General features: G+C 35.4%; 1 protein-coding gene across 5 annotated transcripts in view; it reads left to right on the forward strand.

Annotated features, from left to right (window-relative positions):
• CNTLN (centlein) overlaps window positions 1-24,479 on the forward strand; it is a 191,034-nt gene that overhangs the window by 89,225 nt on the left and 77,330 nt on the right. For 3 of the 5 annotated variants that reach the window (XM_014952616.1, XM_014952619.1, XM_014952618.1), the window contains 3 exons: window positions 732-857; window positions 6,010-6,131; window positions 9,026-9,151. In XM_014952616.1, coding sequence (XP_014808102.1) covers window positions 732-857; window positions 6,010-6,131; window positions 9,026-9,151 — 374 coding nt within the window. The remainder of the gene's footprint in view (window positions 1-731; window positions 858-6,009; window positions 6,132-9,025; window positions 9,152-24,479) is intronic. The other 2 variants (XM_014952617.1, XM_014952620.1) reach the window with 1 other exon arrangement.

Raw genomic sequence — 24,479 nt, forward strand, 5'->3', positions numbered from 1 at the left:
TTTTTGGTATTGTGTGCTAATATTTGTCTGTCCTTATCCAAAGTTATTCAGAAAATCGGAAAGTCTAATTTGATGAGGTCTTTCTTTCTTTGCCATAAGGACATATGACATAGAATGAACAAGAAAGCTGCCCAGTTTAAGTGTTACTTTTGCATATTCTTTCTCCAGATTGCTATATGAAGCTGTACATAATATAAACACATATTCTTGTCTCTAGTTAGTCACATTATAGTTAATGACCATATGGTCATTATGGTATAAGATCTACTGTCTGTTGTATTTATATTCCTCAAGCATATTGTTCCTTCAACTTCACAGTGTGTTAAACTATTTCAAAGGGAAAAAAATCCTTTCCCTCTTGTTTCTGGTTGTCCTATCAAGTGTAACCTTGGACCCTTATAGAGCAATTAGACCAGCCTCTATCCCCTCCTTTGTAATGAGGTTTCTTGCATTTCTGAGTCTATAACCCTTTAGTCTTCCCTAATGGGACATCATTATTCTGAAAGAAACAATGTAAATGTAAATGAATATTCTCATTAACGAGTCACAGAGAAACCTTTAGTGGTAGCGCTGTGGTAATTCTGCTTGTTATTTCTCTGGTATTCCATGCAGATTTTTTTTTTTTTTATAATTCATTATTAGTATTCAAAATTACCTCTTCTTTAATTCTGCATGTCTTTCATAATCCAGTGTTCCAACTAGTTCAACCATGTCCTTGTTTTATTCTCCAGGAACCACCTGTGAAACGTTCAAGGTCTCTGTCCCCAAAGAGCTCTTTTAGAGAGTCAGAGGAGCTAAGGAAGCTTAAAATAGCTGAAAGGAAGATTGAAAACTTAGAAAAGACACTACAGCTAAAGGTGAACATTAAAAAAAATAATAAAATCCTCAAGCTATAAGCTTGCATAGATAAAGATATACCAAAATAAACAGACATTTTAGAAATGCAAAATGCACATATCGTTATGGACTGTAAGCGTGTTAGCGTAAGAGAGCAGTCTCCATTAGTTTACCTTTTTCCTTTACTGCTAGGAATCTTGTATTGGTACTCCTGCAGTCCTATGGAAGCCTAATTCGATCTGTCATCAATAATACATGGTTGTTAAATACATTTTCCAAATCTGTGTCCAAGAATATATATTCCAAGAAACTCATGTATTCATATAGAAATAAAGTGAAGTAGAAAGTATTAAGAAATTTTTTTTTTACAGTGACACCGGTATTTTCAATTGCTGAAGTGAATTACTTGGAACAGATTTACCCCTTGTACTCTCAGAAGTTATGGCTCAGAAGTTGTTCTAACAAATACTGTGAAAAAACCCCCAACACCCACCCCTCCCCCCTAACCTCCCCAAACCTTGGTATAAAAGCTTAATTGAGCATGTATTGCAATTTCCCATTTTATTCCCATTTTATAGATTTTTGTTGGGGGTTTTTGTAGTTTGGTTTTTTACTTCAAAACTAGTACCTTCTGAATGACCTATTGATTTTGAATTGCACCTCAGAATGCAAAGCTCAACCCCTGAGTCATATTTTCTTAAACAGTTACATTTTGTACTCTGCTCCTTTTTTTCTTCTCCTTCCTGTGTTCCCTTATCCTTTCCTTCTCTTTCTTACGTTTCTTGAGGGTTATGGAATTTGAAAGATATTTTCAGTATATGTAGCCTAAAGCAGAACTGGTTATATTGAATATGCTGTGATAAATGTCCGGTAAGTGAAAATATTTGGGGACCCCTGCAAACATAGTCCTGAGCTCCTACCTCAGGCAAAAGGACACTCACACATGGTAAGTCAATTTTAGAAAAAACATGTTTGGGAATTCTATTTTAGCACAAATGCAAAAGTTCATCACCCTGTATACTTACGAGATTTTAATGTAGTGCCTTAACACACGTAGATCGTATGGGCAGGAAAGACAATTCAAACTTCAAATTCAGTCTTACAGGCCATCTGGCTCCTTGTTCCTGGGAGTCAGAAGATTAATTTTGTTTTGGATTTTTCTCTATGTGGAGAAATCTAAGGTATGTCCTACCAGGTCTACCTGAGAACTGGCCTTTGTCAGGCCTCTTGTTTATTACTCTTAGTTGGCCTGTCACTGATGCTACAGATTATTCTGGCACTGTGAACTGCAGCTGCTCCGCCCTTGGTGGCAAAGCTCACACATCAGTGTGTGTGGTTGTCGTCTTAAATGGTAGGGAGTTCCACAATTCTTTGTGTTTTCTTCAGGAAAGAGGAGTGAAGAGAAGCACTCTGTTTTTCTAAGCAGATACAGAAGAGAAGGGACTGTTGTTCCCTCCACATGACCTTGCAACATAATATTTACCATTCTCCATACTGCCCTTGTAATTTCTTCTGTTTCATCTTTAAGCATAATGTAGGGATCTGTGCAGCCTTATTATGTTGCAAGTGTAGGATCTCTATTTATCACAGCTGTTCATCCATGAGGTCTTTAAGGGCTAAATCTTATATCTCCCCTTGAAACTGAATATATGAACTCCTTTCATTTTCTCTAGCAAACCTACTTGGCTTCTTTAGCAGAATGCTTTAATTGATTGAAAAGAAGCTGTAGAGGCCTAGGTCAAGATATTAAACAGTGTTGTGGTGCTACAGTCAGAATTCAATGAGGCTATTGTCAGCATGACAGGGAACTCAGCTGTCATAACATTAAATTCAGAATAATTCTATTGGTATTGTATGATTTCTTGATATTAAACTCCTCTCAGGCATTGCTTCCAACAAACAATAATGCATGTGATCAAGATTTTTGAAACTGGCACTTGCATTATTGTCTCCTCAAGCAAAGTGTTGACTATATGATTACTTGAAATATACTTGCTCAGAAAAAATGCTTGCTCTGTCAATAAACACACTGATGATACATATCCTGAAGATAAAATTGTGACTTTATCCATCAGCCCTTCTAAAAAATAGGTAACAATTTAAAAAAAAAAGATGAACAGCTTTATTTATGGGGTTTGCAGGAACAGGAGTATTTGATGCCCCAGTCAGTTTTACAAAGGAACACAAAATAGCAAGGTCCCATTCATAGGATTTCCCGATTCTCCTCAGCTGACTCACTTCTGTCGAAGGAAAGTTGGCTCTCACTGTCTTTCTCATATCAGTAGCATAATATGTAAATTCAGTGTGTCCACAGTTTTGGTACAGAATTGGCTTAAATTCTGCACTCCAGGACATACTAAAAAGTAATAGAGCATGCCTCACTGCACCTGGGTTTAGGGAAGAGAATGTCAAAGTAAATAAGAAATCCTTATTCAAAGTCTGAATAAGGATTTTGAGTAACAAATTATCAAACTGATACTTAGAATGGTCCAAACCATAAGTACATCAATCTACTGTTGGTCTTTAAGAAGTGGGTAGGAGTTTGCTTGCCAAAAGTTAGATATTTGGTACAAACTAAGGATATGTTCTTTTCTCCCATATTATGTTTCCAGAATGGTGATCCCTGCTGTATCCTAGAGGAGATATTCCTGGCTGTAACTGGAAATTTTTCAAAAACAATAGAACTGTCAGTTGATTTTTCTCATCCTTTTTGGTTGAAGAGAATTAGAACTTGAATACCTAGATCAGCCTTTAGGGCCACCTTAGTAATTATGTGAGAGATGATGTATTTAGGTTAGACTTCATATATGGTCCTGTTCCGTATATGGTGTTCAGGTGCCAAGAAGGTATTAATATTTGGTCTTTTTCACATATCTACTCATGGAAAAAACTATTTTTGTAATGGTCAGGTTCCTTACTTCGTCGCCACCGGAGTAGTCAGAGTATATTCAGTACATTTCTTTAATTCCATTTCAGTTCAATTTTTACTGTAACAGTAGTGGTTGCAGGTAAATTTCAACAAAATTTTGAAGTAGTGATTAGCATATTCTGGCTTGTCTGAGCTGCCTGCAAATAATAAAATTAGTTTTTTCACAGGCAGTTGGGTTCTTTCTTGTGCAGATTGGACTTCGTCTTTTTTGTCTTTCATTGTCACATGGGAAGTACTATAGAATGACAGTGGAGAGATGGAGAATAACCTGGAGATCCAGCACTGCTAGAGGTGGTTGTTCTGTCCCATTTCTGCTAATACACAGAAAACTTTATACAAGATAGTTTGATTATTAAAAAATATAACGTAATTCAATCAGAGATGGAACTAACTGAGATATGGAAATGACAGTGTAAATTCAAAGTTCTGAAGTGCTTAATAATTCAATAAAAGAGTGATTAGGACAGTTAATTGTCTAATTCCTATTTCTGTGAGAGCAGAGCAACTGATAAAGGAAAGGAATAACTGTAATGGGATGGGTAATGGAACAGATAAGCAATAATGAAAAATGTAGATTCATAAATAGGAAAGGCCAAATTCTACCCTTGGTTGCATTCCTGAAAGGGTATTTATACTAATAAACTTCTGAGGATTTATGCTGAAGGTATTTTCCAGTACCTTGCCAGACTTGATCTGTTTTCACTAGCAATATCAAACGATCTCAGAACAATGATTTCATTAAATTCTCTTGAAAACAAAGCATCTATCATTGGATTCTTATACAAATTTACTGTTGTAGTGTCAAGCAAAGCTTGATAATAGTCTCTATATCCTTTATCATGAATTTATCTCACTATTTGTGTGATTGTTTTTAGTATCATTGTAGTATTTACATGAGCCACTTAAAACCAGTAAAAAGTACTTTTTAAGCAGTTCTATTTTTATAAATGTATCTGGTTTAGAAGTTGTTTCAGTAAAAAACAACAACAACGCTTTGGGAAAGTTTTTAATGGTAAGATCACTTTGGTACCCGCTTCTATTCCTAAACCTGCTTTTTTGTGTCACTTCCAGAAAACTTCTGGAGTTTTATATATAGTAGCATCTGAATTTTTAGCTGGTATCTTGCAGATATGTTTATGTAACATGAAAGCTGTGCTACATTTTAGAAGCCAAACTTAGTCTAGGCACTTTGTAGTTAGCACTACCGTAGAAATCCTTGCCATGTTTCTGTAGGGGGATTTCATTTTCATTGCTTGCAGCTCTGACTGTTGGTGTATCTTATTTATTGACTAATGCTGGAAAGCTCTCCTTGCATATAAGCAGTAAATACATGCAAATGAAGTCTTATATTTGACTTAGAGATTAAGGAATATGTTCTGTAGTTGCTCTACAAGCAGACCTCCTATTGAACTGGAAATGAAGCACTGAGGGCAAGTTTTACTACAGGATAACGTCTGCTGAATTCTTTACTTCTCTGTGCCAGAACTTGTCTTCCTTTGGACTGTGGAATGACTTCTTAATGTTCATTTTTTCAGCTCACAGTATTGTCACTTAGGAAAATCTTTTTTTGAATGTGCATGATGTTATCATGCAAATAGTATAAATCAAGGTATTTCTTTTCATCCTTTTATTAGAGAGTACATTTTTTGGTATTGTTTTGGTTATATAAAAACTATTGCAAAATTTGTTTTTACTTCTTGTTTATTATATAACTAGAGGACAAAGCCTGGGTGCTGCAGGTTAATATGTATTTGCAGAAATAAATTAATATACGAGGGAATCATGAAGCCATTTAAATTTACATTTATTTAATGTGGACTTCAGTGTGACCATTGCTTCCCTAGAAAATACATAGATTGGTTTTCCATGGGGGAAAAAAAACCTAAACTACATCCTTTGGAGAAAAAGTCAGTGCCAATAATCCTTTTTCAGTCTTTGTATTTTTAGGTGTAGTAGGCCAATGGATTCACAAGATGAAAACCGACATTTTGGTAGTAAATTTCTAAAAACTTCTCAGCAGCATGAAAAATATATTTAAGTAAATTTGCCAAATTTGCAAATTTTACTAAAGTAGCAATAAGAAAAACTTGACCTCAGGGATTGTTATTCCTAATCCTTCCATTTAAATTTCTGAGGCTCTTAATAGTTACTTAAACAGAACTTTTGTTTCATGTGTTCTGTGTGAAAGTCTAACATTTTGCCCAACTCAAAAAAACAAATTTTGTTTTTCTGGTGCTATATAGACTCGAGAAACTGATGAGCTAAGAGCAGCCTATGAAAAACGTGAAGAGAGGCTGCAGATGTTACAGACCAACTACAGAGCACTAAAAGAGCAATTAAAGCAGTGGGAAGAGGGTGATAGCAGGTAAGTTACATAGCTCATTAAAAACATTTCCCTTACACAAGTAATCTGAACAGAAGTATTATATAGGTATATAGGCATTCAAAAGAGAATTTGATTTGAAGGAAGCAGCTACTATATGGTGATCAAAACTTTATCCTTTGTTAAAGCAGAATTCATGGCACATGTCTGTATGAGAAAAATTACAGCTGAAACCAAGAATAAAATGTATTGAGCTGACACCTTGACTTATTTTATTTAGGATCTCATTGTGAGCCTGAGTACTGGACAAAGGTCTGCTAGGGCTGCTCATTTATGCTTCTCTAATTCCCTAGTCGATTAATTTGTTGACTATGTATATTTTTAATTTTCTATTATAGGACAATTGCTCCTTATGTTTCAAATACTTTTTAAAAATAATTTTATTCATTAAAAATATTGAAATATCTACCCCTCTAACATTTAATGATTCAAACATTAACTGAAGCTAATCCTAAAATCCCATTCTTAGTAGGGAAAAAAAAAAGAGTAGGGTGTTTTTCATCTGTTAAATGATTGTAAAATCAATTATTTCTGATCATTCTATAGAAACGTTGCAGCAATATGTCCTTATTAATGGAAAGAAGAAAGACTCTACTACATCAAAATTTCAACAGTGGATATTCTATATATAATTCTCCCTTAAATTCTATAAAGAACAGTGAAAATTTTATGCAGAAAATTATTTTTTTTAGTTCTATAGCAGAGAGATAGAATTTTGGGAAAACAGACACATTTCAAGCTATGAAGACATTTCTTATCCCTTCAGTTATCAGGCACTGCTGACGTATGGGTTTTCAGAACCTGTACTCTTTCAAGAAAGCAATTTGAGCAAGTCCTTACATCCTGGTGGCTTTAGAAGAACTTCAGCCTGCCCCTACAGCATAATGAACACATATGTGTTTTACTGAAAATAATTCCTTTTGTAACTGGAGCAATACTGACTAGAATACAGTGTTTGAGAGAAACTCTGTAACTTGCTGTGACTGAAAAGGGAGTCACAGATATTGCTACAAAACTGGTAGCTGTTCATAGAGTCCAGGGTGACATAAAGTGTCCTACTGTGGATGATGAACTCTCCTTCATATATAAGTATGCTTTGGCCTATCTGAGTAGATTTACATTGCTTTATAGTACTATGGCATTTACTTAGGAATGGTTTATCTTTTAAAAAGAAACAAATGTATGGATGAAAATAATGGTAAGGTACAAATCTGCTACAGGCATTGGTAGCACAGAAAAATTTTTTGGAAATATCAAAGCACAAATAACGAATAGATTTGTTTAAATTAGAATGGAAAGGTTTTCTTTATTTAGGAAAAACATGGGTGATTTATCTGCTAGCTCACTGTTTTAAATTCAGTGCAAGCTGGAAATGAAATCTACTGGTTGATAGTAACGTTATGCAATGAAATGATTTGATTCTGTGTCTAAAGCTAAGTAGGCATTCATAGTCCACTGAGAAACCAAGGCTGAAAAGATCCTGAGTAGTCCACTGAGAAACCAAGGCTGAAAAGATACAAAAATTCAACCTAGCTAAAGACAGTAAAATCAAACTTGATAATATGGTAAAGCACTGAGTTAAGGAAAACAAAAAAACAAACCAAAAAGTAAACAATAAAAAAAAAAGAAAAGAAGAGAGACAAAAGCAACTTTCTGATCCTGTTTGAAATAAATGAGACCAAGTTGTGTCCTGACAGGAATGTATTTGAGAAAAGTAGATGTTGGGGAAAACGTAATACTAAATCTTCATTTGTTCAGCTGCTCTTTTCATCTGCACTTAAGATGAGCTGGAAATGACAGGGTTTTGATAATTTTTGTCATCAGAACAGAATTATATGAAGCCATCATACTAAAAGAGCTTTGTTTTTCCTTTTAATATATTTAAACAAAGGAAAGCAGCCAAGACACAAATAAAAGCAGTCTGTAAATGTTTATGCCTTACAGTGTTATTTTGGTATCTCAAAAAGCTTTATGTTATTGATGTAATGCAAATTGTACATTAAGAACTCAGGGTCAGGTACTTACATGGCACTTCTGATCCTCTGTAAGTGATGGAGGACCCTGTTGTTTCTTATTCTTAATAGACTAGAATCTGTTACCGACATGGCAGCTGATGGGACCTAATCCACCTGTCAGTGTACATACAACTTCCACTGACATACGTGACTGCAAAGATGATGGGAGGCTTCGGAGGTTACCACATTCTCTGAGAGTTTATGTCTCTGCCCAGTAGGAATTTTGATTACAGAGATTTTTAAATTCATTTTGTGAAGGATTCTTTTAACACATTTTTTATCTTTTGTATTATTAAAACACATTAAAAAAATCTAATGAAAAAAAATCTGTGAAATATTTTAATTTTCTTTTTCTGTGCTTCTAAATTCAATATGCTTTTTCTTGATGCACCATCTTATCCACAGATAGCTTATTCTTTCATGAGGCTGTAGATCAACAGTTTGATTTAGAGTGGGCATTAGTGCAACTTCCAGATTGGTTTGCAGGGGCATGAGGGGAGCTGCTGACTCCTGTTTTTTTGCAGGACATCGTGTGATGGTTTCACCTTCTGCTTTCTTATAGCAGTATTGTAAGGAATGTTGACAGAATGACTGTGGGTGACACTGCTCTGCCGTATGTTATTTGAGAGTCATGGTGCCATTCTAGCATGGTATCTGTCTGAAACTACATAATTGAATTTATCTATAATACCACATATAAAGTTTCATACCTCACAGAGTATTTACATCATGGAAGATACATATGCAGTAGATGCCGCAGTTTGAAATTTATATTTTCTGAAAGCAAGGATGCTTTTATTCTTGTGGTCCTAAGACATGTAGATACTTGAAATCGAACAACATCTTTTTACTCGTAAACAGGATTGAAAGCAGTAAAAGCAGATTGCAGCATGCAGACCCCTGTCAGCTTTATCAAGAAGATTCTGATGCTGTGTGGAACGAACTGGCTTTTTTCAAAAAGGAACATAAAAAGCTGTTGATTGAAAAGTGAGTTATTTTCTTAAATGGTGTTTATATAAAGAAACAGTCTACTGTTTTTTTCTGATGGTAGTGTTTTGCAAGCCACGTAAGACGATTTCCATGTAAAATTCCAAGATAAAACCATCTTCTACCAAAAGCAGAAAAGGAAAACATCAGCTCTTTTTTTTTCCCTTTTTTTTTTCTTCTTTCCCCTCTTAAATCAGTGACAAGTTACAAGTTTGCTAGCACTAACAGAAACTGTATTCCATGATCTAGGGATTGTGTTAATTAATGTGGCTCTCATCTGTTGGAGGTGTCGCTCTTCATTAGCCTGTATTTTACACACTGCCGTGCTTCATTTTTGGAATGAGGTGGTGAGGGGATAACCTAGCCAGCCATCCTTGTTTGATCTCTGTGATACATACGCAATGCAGAATGCCTCAGCTCTCTTGGTTCCCTGCCCTGTCCTGCTAATCCCAGCTGAGCTCATTATGGTGTAGCCTTGCTGCTACTCCTGGAGCCAGAGCTGTCCAAGCTAATTACTGGTAGCAGCAGAGCTGCCTGTTAAGGGTCTGGTGTGGATCTGCTAACATGGTCCTTGGTAGTGACCTGCAAAAAGCACGAGGGAGTTGCTCTCTTTCTTGCCATGCACAGCCTGTCCTTTGGGTTTAGTGCTGATCCCTTCACACAGCTCTTTTAGCTGTAGTAAGTGTAAAACTTGGTGAAGGAAACTCTTACTTTAGAAAACATACAGTTTGCTGCTTTGATCTCATAATTCATAGGCTATTATACTCAGCCAGGCAAAGTAAGAAAATGTCCTTTTATACTAGACAAAAGGAAGTTGGTATGATATAATTAGCCCTTTGCTGCTATTTAACACTTTCTGTAAGTCAAGTTGATTTTATTTTTTTATTTATTTAAGAATCAAGACATCATAGAAACTTTTGTCCAGACTTTGTTTTTGTCAGCATTAAAGAAATTGTGTTTTCCCAATGGGTCACAATGTAAACCGATTTTGTGGAGATACCATGAAGGCTGCTATCACAGAATTTCAAGAGCTGCAAATTGTTTTGTAGAATGTAAGTCCTTGTGTTGCCCATAAGCGGCTTTAGTGTATTATTGCCAGTAGCTCTGTTGCACGGGATATTCTTATATCCACCAGTTACAATTGTGTGCCTGTTCTTCTCACTTCATCGTCACATCTTTGTTTGCCATTTTGAAACTATCACAACAAATTATTTCATGTACTACTTCTGTTTATTTTGATTTTTATGTAGGAAAAAGCATTTTCTTGCTATACATGTAATTGCAGTTGTAATTCTCCTTCCATCACTAATCGACACATGCACCATAGGCAACAGTAGCTCAGGAGCAATAACATAAGCCTCTCCTTTTCACACACAGCCGTGAAAAAGAGATTGCTTATGCATTGTGTACACCCTGAAGGTTGGTACAGTTGGACTGTTTTTCTAAAGCTCCTTTGTAGTCAAGTTTATGGGGAACACTTAGATCTGGTACACTGCATATCAGTGGCCTTGACTAGATTGTGGTGAAGTGGCATGAGGAAACAATTGAGCTTTTTGAAATATTGAATTTTAAGTAAAAATGAGTTCTTAGGATTCTGCATACTACGTAGTAAGAAGCCAGTGCACCATTATAGTCGTTAAGGTGAACTCCTTTTGTGGGTTTAGGTGCTTTTTACTCCTTATGGGCAATGTAGTTTATTCATAGTTGAAGTAAGGAAGGAATGAATATATAACTCCTCTGTTTTTTATATCTATCTTCAACATCTGTCTCTAATAATGACTAGAAATACTAAATTTGGTGTACTTTTTAGATATGTAGCTAGGGATTCTTTATATTGTGTATATTCTTTCTTAAGCTCTGTGGATAAAAGACATGATCTATAGAGTTGTACCAGTTACTTATATGTGTGATTTTACAAGTAGTGTAAATAAATCAGGTTAGCCCATAGATTTTTGAACAACTTAATTTGATAGACCCTCTTGATTGTTAGCTTAAGTTGATTTAGAACATGCATAAATCCAAATCCAGTGCAGCATTGCTTAAAGAAGATTGTCTGTGTAGGGATTTCATCTTGCTTTAAGTCTGTTTTAACTTTAATTATGTGTAATTTCTGTCTCTGACTAGTCCAGAGTGTGAATGTTAGGAAAACAGGATTATTTTTCGTTGTTTATTTATTTCTTTTACCTGTAAAGAAGATTTTTCTTTCTTCCCTCTTTGTCTCTCTCCTTCCATCCCTCCTTCCCTTCTCCTTTACAGGGGTAGACAATGGTGTAAAATGTCTTTAACTTGCATGTACATTGCTCTGAAAATAGATGGATAATAAATAAGGTACAGGCTAAACCCAAAGAAAGTCCATTGATGCATGTTCCGGGCTCCAAAATGCAGTCATTACCAATATTAGCACGCTGTAAACAGTTTGTAACTTATGAAATCTGTTTTATGTCAGGAAAAGCTGAAGTTGCTTGGGAAGTCACTATTTCTGGTGGTGCCCAGTTCCAAATCCTGTTAAAGTTGGTGGAAAGATGGTGTCAGCCACTACCTTCTGTTAGATCCTGTCGTTTATAAACTCTTCTTATCACAAGCAGGGATTGTTTTGACTTACTTTTAAGCTATTAAACACTGTGCAGCTTTCAAGCTGGACAGTAATATACAAACAAATACAGGGTTTAGGACTTAAATTTAAACACCTCCTTTTTAAAATAGATGAAGTTTTCTATTTTCATAAAGTTCAGAATGCCTAAAGTCAGAGTTATTTTTTGGAGACTGTTGATGCAGAATGTGTGGCATTGTTACTGCCATGTTTTTACTTTTTGATTAGTAAAGAATAGAATGTCCATGTTTTATTACTTTGCAATTATAATGAAATATGTTTCAGAGCCATGGGCTGTAGCCTCTCCATGATTAATGATGTATAAATTTGAGCTCTTTGTGCATATAAAAGAAAGTATCTTTATATTGTCACAATCCCATACTAGATTAGTAAAATATAATAAACAATAAGTTGTGATTATTCAGTGTGTGCTCAATGCTTTATGCGTATATTTCTCTTTAATTTCCCAACAGTCCCTGGGAAGATGATTTTTTTTTTTCTATTAATGTTTTATCTTTATACTAAGTGCGTTACAGAATAATTATTCTCTAACTTTATAGAAACTGGTTTTAGTAATAGTTTTATCTGACTTATTTATTAAGCCTTCTTCCCCACTTTTTACTTTTTCATAAACAATATCAGATTATATTCCACCATGTAGATATGATCTGTATTGAAAGCTGCATTTTTAATTTTATGAGTTACAAAATCTCATTTTAAAAATCCTTTATTATTAAAATAATCCAAAATTTAAGTTCAGTTTGAGATCTGAACCAGTAGGTAAGAAAATATTCTAACTTTTAAGCCCTCATAACTCATTGTCTTAAGAAATCCTGTATCAGCTACTAGCTAAACTCATACAAAAATTGAGGAGTTACAAACAGGAACAAAAAGTCATAGCTGAAATAAATTCTCTAAGTATTTTTGAAGTGTTTATTAATGCTAATGGCCAGATGAAAACAATTCCACAGCTCTGCTAGCTACGATGTCCCATTTTGGTCTTCTCACATGGGTCATTTTCCCTATGAAGTATGCAATACCTGTGTTATGCTGCAGTCATTTCTTACTAAGTTCCATGTTATTGCAGGCTACAGAAGCAGATATTACATTGGTATTCATGTTCTGTGTTAAGAAAAAGATGGGATTTCATCACTTTTTCTCCCCCTTTAGCAAACAGAAAAACATACTAGTATAAAAACAGTAGTTAACACTTACCTGAGGAGGAGAGTGATCCATGCTTGTATATATATAATATTTTTATTTAAGCTGCTACTGAAAAGTTGCAAGAGAAAGATCTAGTAACATAAAAAATTACTCAGCTGTGCAACACCAGTGCTTTCAGATTCCACATCATGCAGCTGCATAGAACTGGAATATCTTCAATGAAAACATGCAGATCATATTACAGATAGATACATTTTTATATATATAAACATAAATATATATATAGATCTAGTATAGTTGTTAGATTTTTAGGATGATGATTTTTAATCTTGGCTATTAAGTGCTAGATGTTGTCTTACTTTCTATGGAATTGTATTGGCAGGTTGTTTGAAATTTTCTTCACACATTAGTCAGATTAATCTTTGTATCTTTATTATTTGGATTTTGTGGAATTGCAGGGTAAATTAGTATGTGGCATGTCCAGGTGAACTGCTACTTGTTTGCAAGCTAGGCAATTTAAACTACTTTGGCATTTTCATATTAAGTTCTTGTTTGCTGGAGTATAGGGGTACCCCATCCCTTTGGCATTTATGTACAGACTTTGGAAAGGTATAGTTAGTTGACTATATATAAACTATTGTGGAAGCTTTACAATTTTATGTCTTTTATTCTGGATTACTTTGAACATGATCTTGTAATTGATATGAGCAATTTTTCTGGGGACTTTTTAGTTGACATGGTACATTCTTCAGCGTAGGACTTCATGACATAAGTCATTACCTTCACAGCGAACTAGGATGGTCATATGCAGCTAGTGATAAGGAGGAAACATTTATAAAGTGAAAGAGATAGCCATATCATTCAAAAAACCTTTGGTAGTCATCATTTCCTCTGAGTGCCTGGGTAGCTATACACGTCTGCCATGTAGGAAGTGTGCTCTGGATCATTGAAGTATGTGGAGTTGCCGCAAGCTCAGTGACATCCTTACTCTGCTATAGCAGCTATTTAATAAAGGTTTCTTATTAGCTTTGCCTTTTTAGGAAAACAAGCCCTCATGATTTTTGTTTTCCTTATTCTTTGTAGAGTGAAAGCAACTGTTCTAAACGCTGTGTAGTGGTATCTGACCAGGCAGCTGGCAGGAACCTAACTTGGGACAAGCAACCACATGTGATGCTTCTTGCGTTTTCCAATTATCAGAATCGATTTGGTGGAGGAAAGCTAAAATTACTGTTCTGGAATGGTTGCAGTAAGAAACAGAAATGCAGTTTTGATCACCTTGGCAGTCTCTTTGGCTAAACAGGAAATATCTGGTCATCAGAGACTTTTATTTTTTAAACCTCAATTGTTGCCTGCCATGTCCAAATACAGTATTATTTTTTTTCTTTGTTAAAATTGATAAGCTACATCGGGACATCATCAGTTTCGAACAAAGTGCATTAACACTACGTCATTGTTAAAATTGTCACTTAAAGACAATTCTGACGTACGTACTACCTCTGTAAAGTAATCTTTCTGTTCTTCAGTTTTAGGAGTGCTGAGACATAGTGGGTTTCTTACTGCAAAATACTTAAATCTGATAGCTCAGGGCTCTTGCTTACTATTAATTGCAATTAGTAGTTCTATACTTCAAAGCCAAATATAGTTAAAATAATGATGTATATGTATTTCTTTAGGTTTTGGATGGATAAAAAGATTGCTAAATCTAAAATACCACCTTTTGTTATGCTAAAAACAGTTAGAGTCTTGACTCTGCAGCTGGTATTAGGGAGTTCTGGCAAACGTGCATGCTTACTGACTAGACTGAGTGTTGCCCAGTGGAAATGACAGTCAGGCTCAAGAGTGAGAAGTTGAAACAGTGCAGTTGATGGCTAAAAGCACTGCAAATAATTTAAAATGTAAGAAAACAGCAACATTAGTTGTACTACAGGGTGCAGTTTTTAAAAGATGTTTTTAAAGGACCAAAGTCAAATGCCACATGAAGTCAATTAGGGGCTTTTGCATAATTAACTTACATGGCCCGTTTCATGAAGAGAATTACTTACTCTTCAAGCAAGCTTCCAGTTACATTTTCACAAGGGACTGTGTCAGCTAAATGAAACAAGTATACTGTTATTTTCCAGTGAGAGAGATCTGTCAGGGAGGATGATATTAATGACCTTTAATTGTTAAGCTTGTCTTTAGAACTTTTCTTACCTGAGTCCATCAGATCTTGTCATTTCCTGCATCCTAGTTAACAGACAAATTTGGGGGATTTACTGTGTTTTTGGAAATCAGGTGCATAGGTGTTTTCCCTTTGTTCTTCCACATTTAATCAGACGTTTCTTGGCTGTAAGTATTTGTTCAAAATCCAAGCAGTATTATGCAATCTCTGTAATCAGCCTGTAATATTACCTGCTTTTTCTTACATACTGAGACTGTGTCATACAGAAAACATGCACTCATGCTGTTAAACGTTCTTCCATAATACATAAGCAGGGAAAAGCAGAATTAAAGTTGCAGTAGTGATGAAATTTGGGCAGTCAGGGACAAAAACAGCAGAGAGATTGTTGGAGAAAAGTAGGGACTCTAAGTTAGCTTCCCTTTGTATTGCTTGCACAGAAGTATTTGCCTGTCTTGCTGTTAAATGGTAATTTCTGTAGATTATTTGAAAGTTTCAGAAATGAGTTCTTGTACTGTCAGAAAACACACTGCCTGTAAGAGTGCTGTGTTTTTCTTCTCTCTATTGCCTAGACAAAAGTTCTTCAGCGTTTAGATAGAAATGTCTGATTTATCAGCCTACATGTATGTATGTATAAAAATTAAGAAGTACTAAGTATGTCTTGTTAAACTGTACTGAATGTTTATGGTAAGAAGCCTGTGAACCTACAGCCTATAACACCAAAGCACACCAATGCTAGTGATGTAAGCTGTCAGACTGATATATTAATAGAGTAATGAGGGAGTAATGAATATAGATGTATCTCCAACACCTTCTACAAAGATCCTGGGAATTCTGCTAAGGGCAGAACTACTTGGTGCTTTCTGGCAACAGATAAATTTAGCATAGAAGGCTATTTTTCCATTTTCCTTGCATGGTACTGATTTTCAAGTTTAGGTAAATCTCAGCTTTGCCAATAGCATGTGGAACTTCAAGAACTGAATTCTGCAAAAAAGCAGAGACGTTAAGTTTCTTCAAAGACTGCAAATAATATTTTACAATGAAAATTTTTGAGCAATTTTTTGAGCAATGTATCCTTTGAACTCTTTCCCAAAGTGTACAGTTCTGGAATTTCAGTAAGTCAGATGTGGAGCTAAGTGGACCTTTTTTGTGGCTCAGCATGATCTTTGTGATGAATTACTTCCCTCTTTTGCTGCATGAAGCAGAATATGAATACATATATATAAAAGTCTAAGCTATCCTAATGTTTTTGGATTTTTTTCTAATTTGTAAAGAATTCAGAATGTGTCTTCTGGTAAGTATAGCTGTATTTGCTTTTTTTCAAACACAGTCACATGAGAAAAAACATGTCATCATCCAAATTTTCTTAAAACTCAAATATTTCAGTGTAAGAACTACTTTAAGAAATTGATTTTTATGCACACTTTGCAATCTTGGAAGCCAGCTCCATACTAAAACCAGGCTGTAGAGGCTTTGGTGTGTTTGTCATCTGAGGTTTATATAGAGGTTAAAAGCACTAATGGTACAATGTAACTCTCTTGATATTGGTGCAATGGAGTCCACATCCTATGTGCTTCTCTGAGTTACCCCAGTCATGGCCCCTCAGGTTGCATCCTTTCTGAACTAACTACAGGTAAACACTGTTTATGAGGCTGTTCTGGTGGCCTTGAGCACAATTCACACTATGTAAGATTTATTTTTTTAAACACCTTCTGGTCAATCAGCTGGGTTTTGTGCTACAGTAAAACAAATAAAAGATTACTAAATGGAAGAGGAAATTTTAGGCATGAGTTTCTCCCATGCTTTTGCAAGCTAAAGGGTTTGCTGCATGTTGAAACTATTTTAGTCTCTAGTCACAAGTGCATCTTTGGTTTTTGACTGACTATTAATTTGAAATATATCTCAAACCTCATTCTTGACAACTATGACACGGTTCGCTTTTTTGTTATGTGAACAGACATTGGATTGGTGGGGGGAGTTGCTTTTATCCTTTTTGCTCCTGAATGTGGGTTGTAAATCAGAGAGACTTTACTTAGCACCAACAGATATCGCTTCCTGCAATTTTCATCCATCCTGTAAGTGACTGAATTGGGAAACAGGAATGATAAAGACATATTTCTAGGAAGTGAATGGACAAAGTAAGATAGATAGCTCAATGACTCTGTATAGTCAAATATTCCATTTCCTCGGTTAATTAAGACTACAGGTTTCTTTGTGTAAACTTTAAGTTTACAATTTTCTTCCTGTAAAGGAATTCCAGTAAATCATTCTGACTAGTTTGAATGTTCACAGAATGTAAGTAATGCTAGTACTTTTTGCTTTACTCTTCTTTTGGCAGCATTATCCCCAGACATATGTAATGGTTTTTGCTCTCTCGCACAGCCTAGATCAAACACCTGCTCCCAGGTTTACTCTCACCTCCCAGGGCTGTCAGTTGACACATAAATATACAGACCCATGAAAAAAGCATATTTTGCCTTTACTGCAGGCAAATGTTCTTGAATCATGCTGTAGGAACAAAATGAAGAATTTATGTCAGAGTAGTATTTCACATGCAAAAGTTGGATAAAGTTTCTGCCAAGCTTGGTTCTCATGACTATAAACAATTTTTGAGTAGCAGAAAATTAAAATCAGTGTTTGCATTATGACGTTATCAGATGACCCATCATTTATGACAGTGTCTTTGTACATTTTCTGTATGGGCTTTTTACAAAAGTATACATAATGTGCATGTGCTTGTGCATTCTACTCTGGTTTTACAGAGTACAAATTTTACCCTTTTGAAGACTCATGAACAGAAAATACAATTCAGTTTTGCTTACCTAGAAGACCTTTCTATGTTGATCAGTTGTCTTTCTTCCCAAGTTCCTTTATTTTCTAAGGGAAAGAAAATGGAGCTACTTCTGCTGTTCCATTTTCCTTGTAAGGATTATTAGGCTATGTAGCTTAAGATTTGGATGAGAAAAAATTGCCTGGCACTACTTTGACCCAGAGTCTTTAAAACTTATTTATTTTGGTTACTGTAATAAGCAACCCTACTGTCCCTTTTTAAGAACCCTGATAAAAAGCATCCAAAGTTTGCTTAGCAGTCTTTGTCTGATTTTATTCTTAATTTGGCTTTCCAGTCTTTGACAATCTTCCATGACTCTGGAGAAAAATGTTTGAAAAGGCAATAGTTAACCTCATGGACTCGGAGGAAGGCTTCCCTGACTGCAGCAGCTCCTGGACTAGCCCCCTGATATCTGTCCACACCAGCAACAGTATGCATTAGGAGATTGTGGTTGGTTCTGCTTATTTCTCCAAAGAGTCATCCTGCTGCAGTCTTACAACATGTAATCCTTGGGAAGGAGTCTGTTTCCTCAGTGGGTTTTTCCTTCATATGTATTCAGCTCTATTAGAAATGAGATTCTCTGCTTGGTTTTATTTTCCAGATAAAATTCCCTGGGACAAATGGGGAAAAAAAAGTCTTATTGTTTGTTTGGATGTTTATTTTAGACTGCCATGAGCCTGCTCTCTTAATTCCTTTTATCTGTATGCAGAGGAGTGTAGGAGTCTCCTGCTGGCCCTACCTGTGAATGCTGAAAGCTGCTGATGAGCAATGGCTGACTTATGGGATGCGTATTGCTCAGGAGGCAGTGGTTTGCTAGAAGACTAACTAGAGTCCTCTGGCAATGGGTTAACCTAAGGTCGGCAACTCTTGAGGGAAGGAGCCCTTTAAACTGGTAAGCGCAGAGAGAAAGTTTATGCTATAGTTCAGGTTGTCTTTCTAAATTACCTTTTCTTTATTGCATTGAGACTCAAGTGCGCATGCGTATATGTACCTTAGATTTGGAGCTCTGTGAGGGCTCCTGATGGTATCTTTAGAACTGCTGACAATTAAAAATGATGAGTACTAGGAAATTTTGTTCTAGCAAGAAGGTATATTTTGCAGAAGCTCTGCTTATATGCAGATGGTATGAGCATTTCGCCTGTTCTAGTAACTTGATAAGTAAGCAACTGTTACAGGGAATTTCTTGCTGATGCCTAGCTATAATGCAAAAGAAATCAGAAGTAATTCCTTTGGCAAAACTGATTCTATAGCAGAGTTTTATTATGCTACCTCTTCCTATATTCGAAATGGGTGAGTACTAAAAACATAAATAAATAATGAAGGAGTAATCAAAAGTATTATATTGCCATAAAATAGAATTCAGAATATTTTATAATACTGAAAAGAGCAGATACTATAATTGTGAGTCAAGGCCAGTATCTTCAAAAATGTGTGCAATACCAGCATAAACTATTAGCTGGATACATTTGAACTCTCTTGATTTCTTACTATCCTTGTTTTAATGTAGCCAGATGAGACTATGGCAATCATAGTTGGAGGATAGAAGTTAAACACTGGCACATAAAACAGGATGCTGCATGCTTTCCTGATTCTTGGTGCCTTTGGTATATATGTGTGTTACAAGCAAGAAGAATGACTTTCATGAAGTTATTGATAGTAAACAAAACACTTTTGAGATTGTTCTTAGCATGCGAAAACAAAAGCGTGATTCTGCTTCTGATCTGCCATATTAGAAAATACTGGCAGTCTTGTAGGAAATGCCATTGGATTCTTGCTAATTTAGGGTGTTGATTCCTGTTAATTAAAGAGCTCGATAGCTTCTCCTTGGCTAGGAAGGAGTAGGAAGTTGCTCTCTGACCATATAATCTACAGCATCTAACACGGCTGCTCCACTAAGAAACATAGTGGACTGTTTCTTGTTAACAGAATAAACTTTATAAGTCTTTTGAAAGTCTCTTTGGGTTTTTGACTTGTTTTGGCACCAGATAAGAAAATGCTCACTGTTGAGAAAGAATGACTAAAGAAATAGAGTCAAATTCTACCAGATATACTTAAAAGCAGCATAACCTCTCTATGCAGAAAGCTCAAGGCCAAGAGGCAATTTTTGGTCTGAGTAAAGGTGAAAAGCAGTACACCAGTTTCTAGGCTTTGTAGGGCTTTAAGTCACTTCTCTCCTATCTGATGGGCTATTTGAATGTAGCAAAGCTGCTAGAAAATGCAACATTTGAGTATAAATAAGAGCAAAGCATTTTTTTCTGGAAGGAGTCATAAATGCTGGATTTTTTACAATCCACTAATTTTACTACTCTTTCAAGTACATTGCAAACACAGTCTTTTTCCTTCCCTATTTAAAAAATGATGCTGAGCAGAAAAGTGTGTGTGTGAGCTGAATACGTATTTTAAATAGTCTTCAGTTCATCTAATAGATACAGGATCAGTGTATTTTTTTTAAAATTAGAAATAACAGTCATGTAAGTCACTCATATTTGTGTAACCTTTATCATTGGCAAATTTGGTATAATGACACTGTAAATTTTCAGAGTACATTTTTCAGTCATACAGTCTTCTTTAGGACTCTAGAAACCTTGAGTGTAAACTAACCAGGACTGAAAAGACTTCCCCAGTGCCATCAGAGAAGAGTTGTTTGCCATATTTTGAAAAGGTTTTATACCTTGTCAGCTTAAAAACAACCCCAAACCAAACTGATTGAAATGAAACCTGTGTAAAGAATGCATCTAGGTACAGGCCAAGTGGTAACTGTGATTTCAACATTGCAAGATTTTAGAAGTGGCTCACTGTGTTAGTATTACCATTGCAGATATGAGTTTAGACTTTGAGTTTAATGAAACTTAATAAAGTGTAACTGAGTGGTTACTTATTTTCTTTTCATCTGGATTGCTGATAGGTATTCCTAGTAATGAATCTTCTTTGCCTAAGGTTATTAATGTATACCGCTAGAAGATGTTTTATGCAAATTTTCAGAGACAATTCTGAGAAGGTTTTTTTATTGCTTTAAAACACATTGAAATTTATTTAGATTTTATTTCTACTCTTAGTTTTTTCTTCAATTTCTTAATGGTTGTTGACAGAATCTACAGAGTTCTGGAGTTTCAACACCCTGCAAAGTTTCACCTCCCTCATATAAAAGATTGTGTAAGCTGCCAGAATACTTCACTGCATTTGATTAACATTTGTACAAAAGTAATATCTGGTATCTCTATTGTTTTAAATAATATCCTAGAAACTTCCCTTTTTAAAAGTTTAATTAAATAATAGAATGAATACACAGCATGATTTTGACAGAGACTGTAAAATGCAGTAGTAGCCTTTGACTTTGTCAAGATCAAAGGTGCAAAGATGTGAATTTATCATGAGCTGGAAGTGATCGTTTTATACTCATACTCAGGTTTGTTTGTCTTTCCTCTTGACCTGTATATTTACATTGTGTTCAAATCCCATCATTTGTTCTTGAATTATGGTTCAAAGGTATATCTTCTCTGAGTCTGTAGAGTAAACCCTTTTTTTCCAAAGAAAAGTTTTTTGGCTTCTTATTATAGTCTTTCTTTTGAGTTCTACATTGCTGTACATACTCAGTTTAGAACCTTGATCACTTCTGTTGTCTAAATTATGTTTTCCCATGGGCCTCTTCATTTTTATTCTTTTTTTCCTGGTTCATCAACCTTTACTACAGGACAACATAGTTCTTGTTCATTCCTTACTTCTTTGTTTTTTTCATTCGTGGATGTTGTGTATGGTTTGTTTAACAGCACTTTGGTACCTACTACATACATCATATTCCTTCTTTTGTACTGGGATATCATCTCCAAATGAACTTCAGGTTCTAGCTCTTCCCTGTGCAAATGGAGCTTAAAATCTGTTTCTTGCAGAACATTTAGAAGGCTGAGGTTTTATAATTGTGTAATAGGCATAATAATGAGATCATGTTTATGAGATGCAGACTGAAATAACAGACAAACAAATATAGCCATAGAATTAAAAAAAGCAATTTTTAAAAGGCAGAAAATAATTTTTCCTTGAAAAAATGCTGATTCATAAATTTCATATGCTATACATTTTATTTGCTTGCTCAAGCAAAAAAATAGATGGTGTGAAAAGGAGAACTAGAAAGCACCCTACTTGTCTCATTAGGAGACTTGTGAAAGGGTAAACTGAAAGCATTCTCCATACTCTGTGTTAATGCTTTACAAAGTAGAGGGTTGACTGTTTCCAGATTTTCGTAAATTTGTTCCTCTCCTGCAGTTCCTAAGTACTCTCATTGCTGAATTTTCCTACTGGGAAAAGAGTTGTGCTCAAATACTTGTACAACTCAGTTGTAGAATCTGAAATAGGAAAGGTAATTAACCTAATCCTCAAAATAAATTTATAATCTCTTTCACTTTATTTAGTAGCTTTTGGATATATGAGGAGAAAAAATATTTGATACTTGATACAGAAAGTTTAAAACATGCTGGTTTTTTTCTTTTCTTTTTAAGTTCAAGCTTGTAGTTGTATGTACTTGTAAAATTGTGGAGCAGTCCTAAAAAAATTGCTAAAAGTGCATTTAAATGGAGATTAACATAAACATCTAAAATATACATCATCCTCAAAATTGCCTACTCTTGAAACATCTTCAACTCCCAGTTTTTCCACTGCCAAAAGATAGAGGAGGCAAGTACTAATGTTCAAAGATTCCTTTTCAATATCCATGCCTCAAGACTACAATCAGCTAGAAACGCTTTACAGAGAAACTACCTTTCCACTGTAGAAATATCTTCAAAGATTCCGTCTCTCAACTTCAGTTTGTGTCTTGGGTCTTTTCAGATGACATAAACACGATGCCCTTTGCTCTCAGCACTTGCTAAATCAAACACAAGTTTTTCAATTCACAGAGAAATCCTCTTTCATTTAGGATCAAAACCTGGCGCATTTTTTCTTTCCATTGTTTGATGTGTTAATTGAAACTGAACGATGCAAAAACCGATGCAGTAAATCTAGTGAGCATATGCCTAAGATAATTACAGCAAATATTAGCTTCATCTGCTAAAATAATGTTAGAAGCTCTTATTCACAGTATCTGAACTTTGACACTGCTGTTCTAACTTTCTAGTTCCAGTAGCGTTAGCATTCTGCATTACCACACACAGAGCTTATTTTTGATCCTTTGAGTTGAAGGATTGCAGAGGCAATCCTTCTTTCACCCCCAGTAAGTGAGCGAAGCATCTCATGTCACTAGAATCCATGCAACTGGATCACAGGTCTCTTCAAGTACCTAATCTTCTTTGTAGAAGAGTTGAACGTGGATTGTTTAAAAGACTGGTGGGGCAGATGTAGTCTGCTAAAGGCAATTTAGGAAATTGTGGGGAAAAAAACACACAGAGACGTTTACATTCAGACCCACTTGAAATATTTTTTGGAGAGGGAGGGAGAGTTTCATAAAGATAAATCAGTTCTTACCTGTTAGGTGGAACACCTGTATATGATGGGACGCTGAGGCAGATAATGGTGTAGATGAAAGGCTGGAAAGCAAGTATCTCCCCCGCCCCTTCTTTTTGTCACTGTGTTCTTTCAGGTTGAATCATTTCTTTCAGTGTTGCATTATCCTTCAGCGGTTTTCTGTGACTTCTTCAGTTCTCTTGAATTCCTTGGAGGTCCCTTCTTGTTCCTTAGAATGTCTTCCTTGATCCTTTTATGCTTGTTCCAACTGATCATCTTCACTTGTTCTTGTGGAAAGTAGCAAACATACAGTCTCGATGAAGAATTGTACTCTTCAAGAAGACCACATTGCACCCTTTTCTCCTTTCTATTGAGCTGCTCTCTTTCAACAAAATATGCAGGCTACAGTACATTTGTGGTGAATTTTAGAGAACGGAACTAGATTTGGGTTTTTTTTAATAATGCGTTTGCACGTTGTTTTTGTTTTCTTTACAAGTTCTAGCTAGAGTAGCATGTCAAAAATACTCAAATGTGTCGGAAAACATTTTACTTCTGAGTGGGGAACAAATGGACAAGAAGGAAGAGCTACTTGCTTCTGTATGTGGTTTTTCCGACTGCAATTTTGCTCTATTTTTTACCTTGAAATGAAAAAGACTTATGGGTGACAGTAAAACCACACTTGACTGCACACAGTCATGATAAAAAGCCACAGTCAGCTGTACATTATTTTTTCATCTTTTGATTTTGTATAATGAATATAATATGCATCAAGACCATGCAGATAGTCATAAAATCGTAGAATGGTTTGGGTTGGATGGGACCTTAAAGATCATCGACTTCCAACCACCCTGCTGTGGGCAGGGACACTTCCCACTAGATCAGGTTACTCAAAGCCCCTTCCAGCCTGGCCTTGAATCATATATTTTTATTTTTCTCTGTTGCCACTATATTTGTTGTAAAAATAAAGATTGAAGGTTTTGTTGTATTACGTTTGTTTTTCAGAAAAAAAAAATTAAGAAATTGAATAGAAATCAGTATAGAATCTGTTCCTAAATGAATTAAATACTTAAAAATTTCCTCAGTGCTAACTGTGTTGGCCTTGAGTGGCCCAGTCTACGCATTAACAAGTTTGTGAACCTAAGGTTGTCAGTAT

This window comes from Calidris pugnax, unplaced genomic scaffold, assembly GCF_001431845.1.
Source record: "Calidris pugnax isolate Ruff unplaced genomic scaffold, ASM143184v1 scaffold208, whole genome shotgun sequence".
In the NCBI taxonomy this organism is placed as follows: domain Eukaryota; kingdom Metazoa; phylum Chordata; class Aves; order Charadriiformes; family Scolopacidae; genus Calidris; species Calidris pugnax.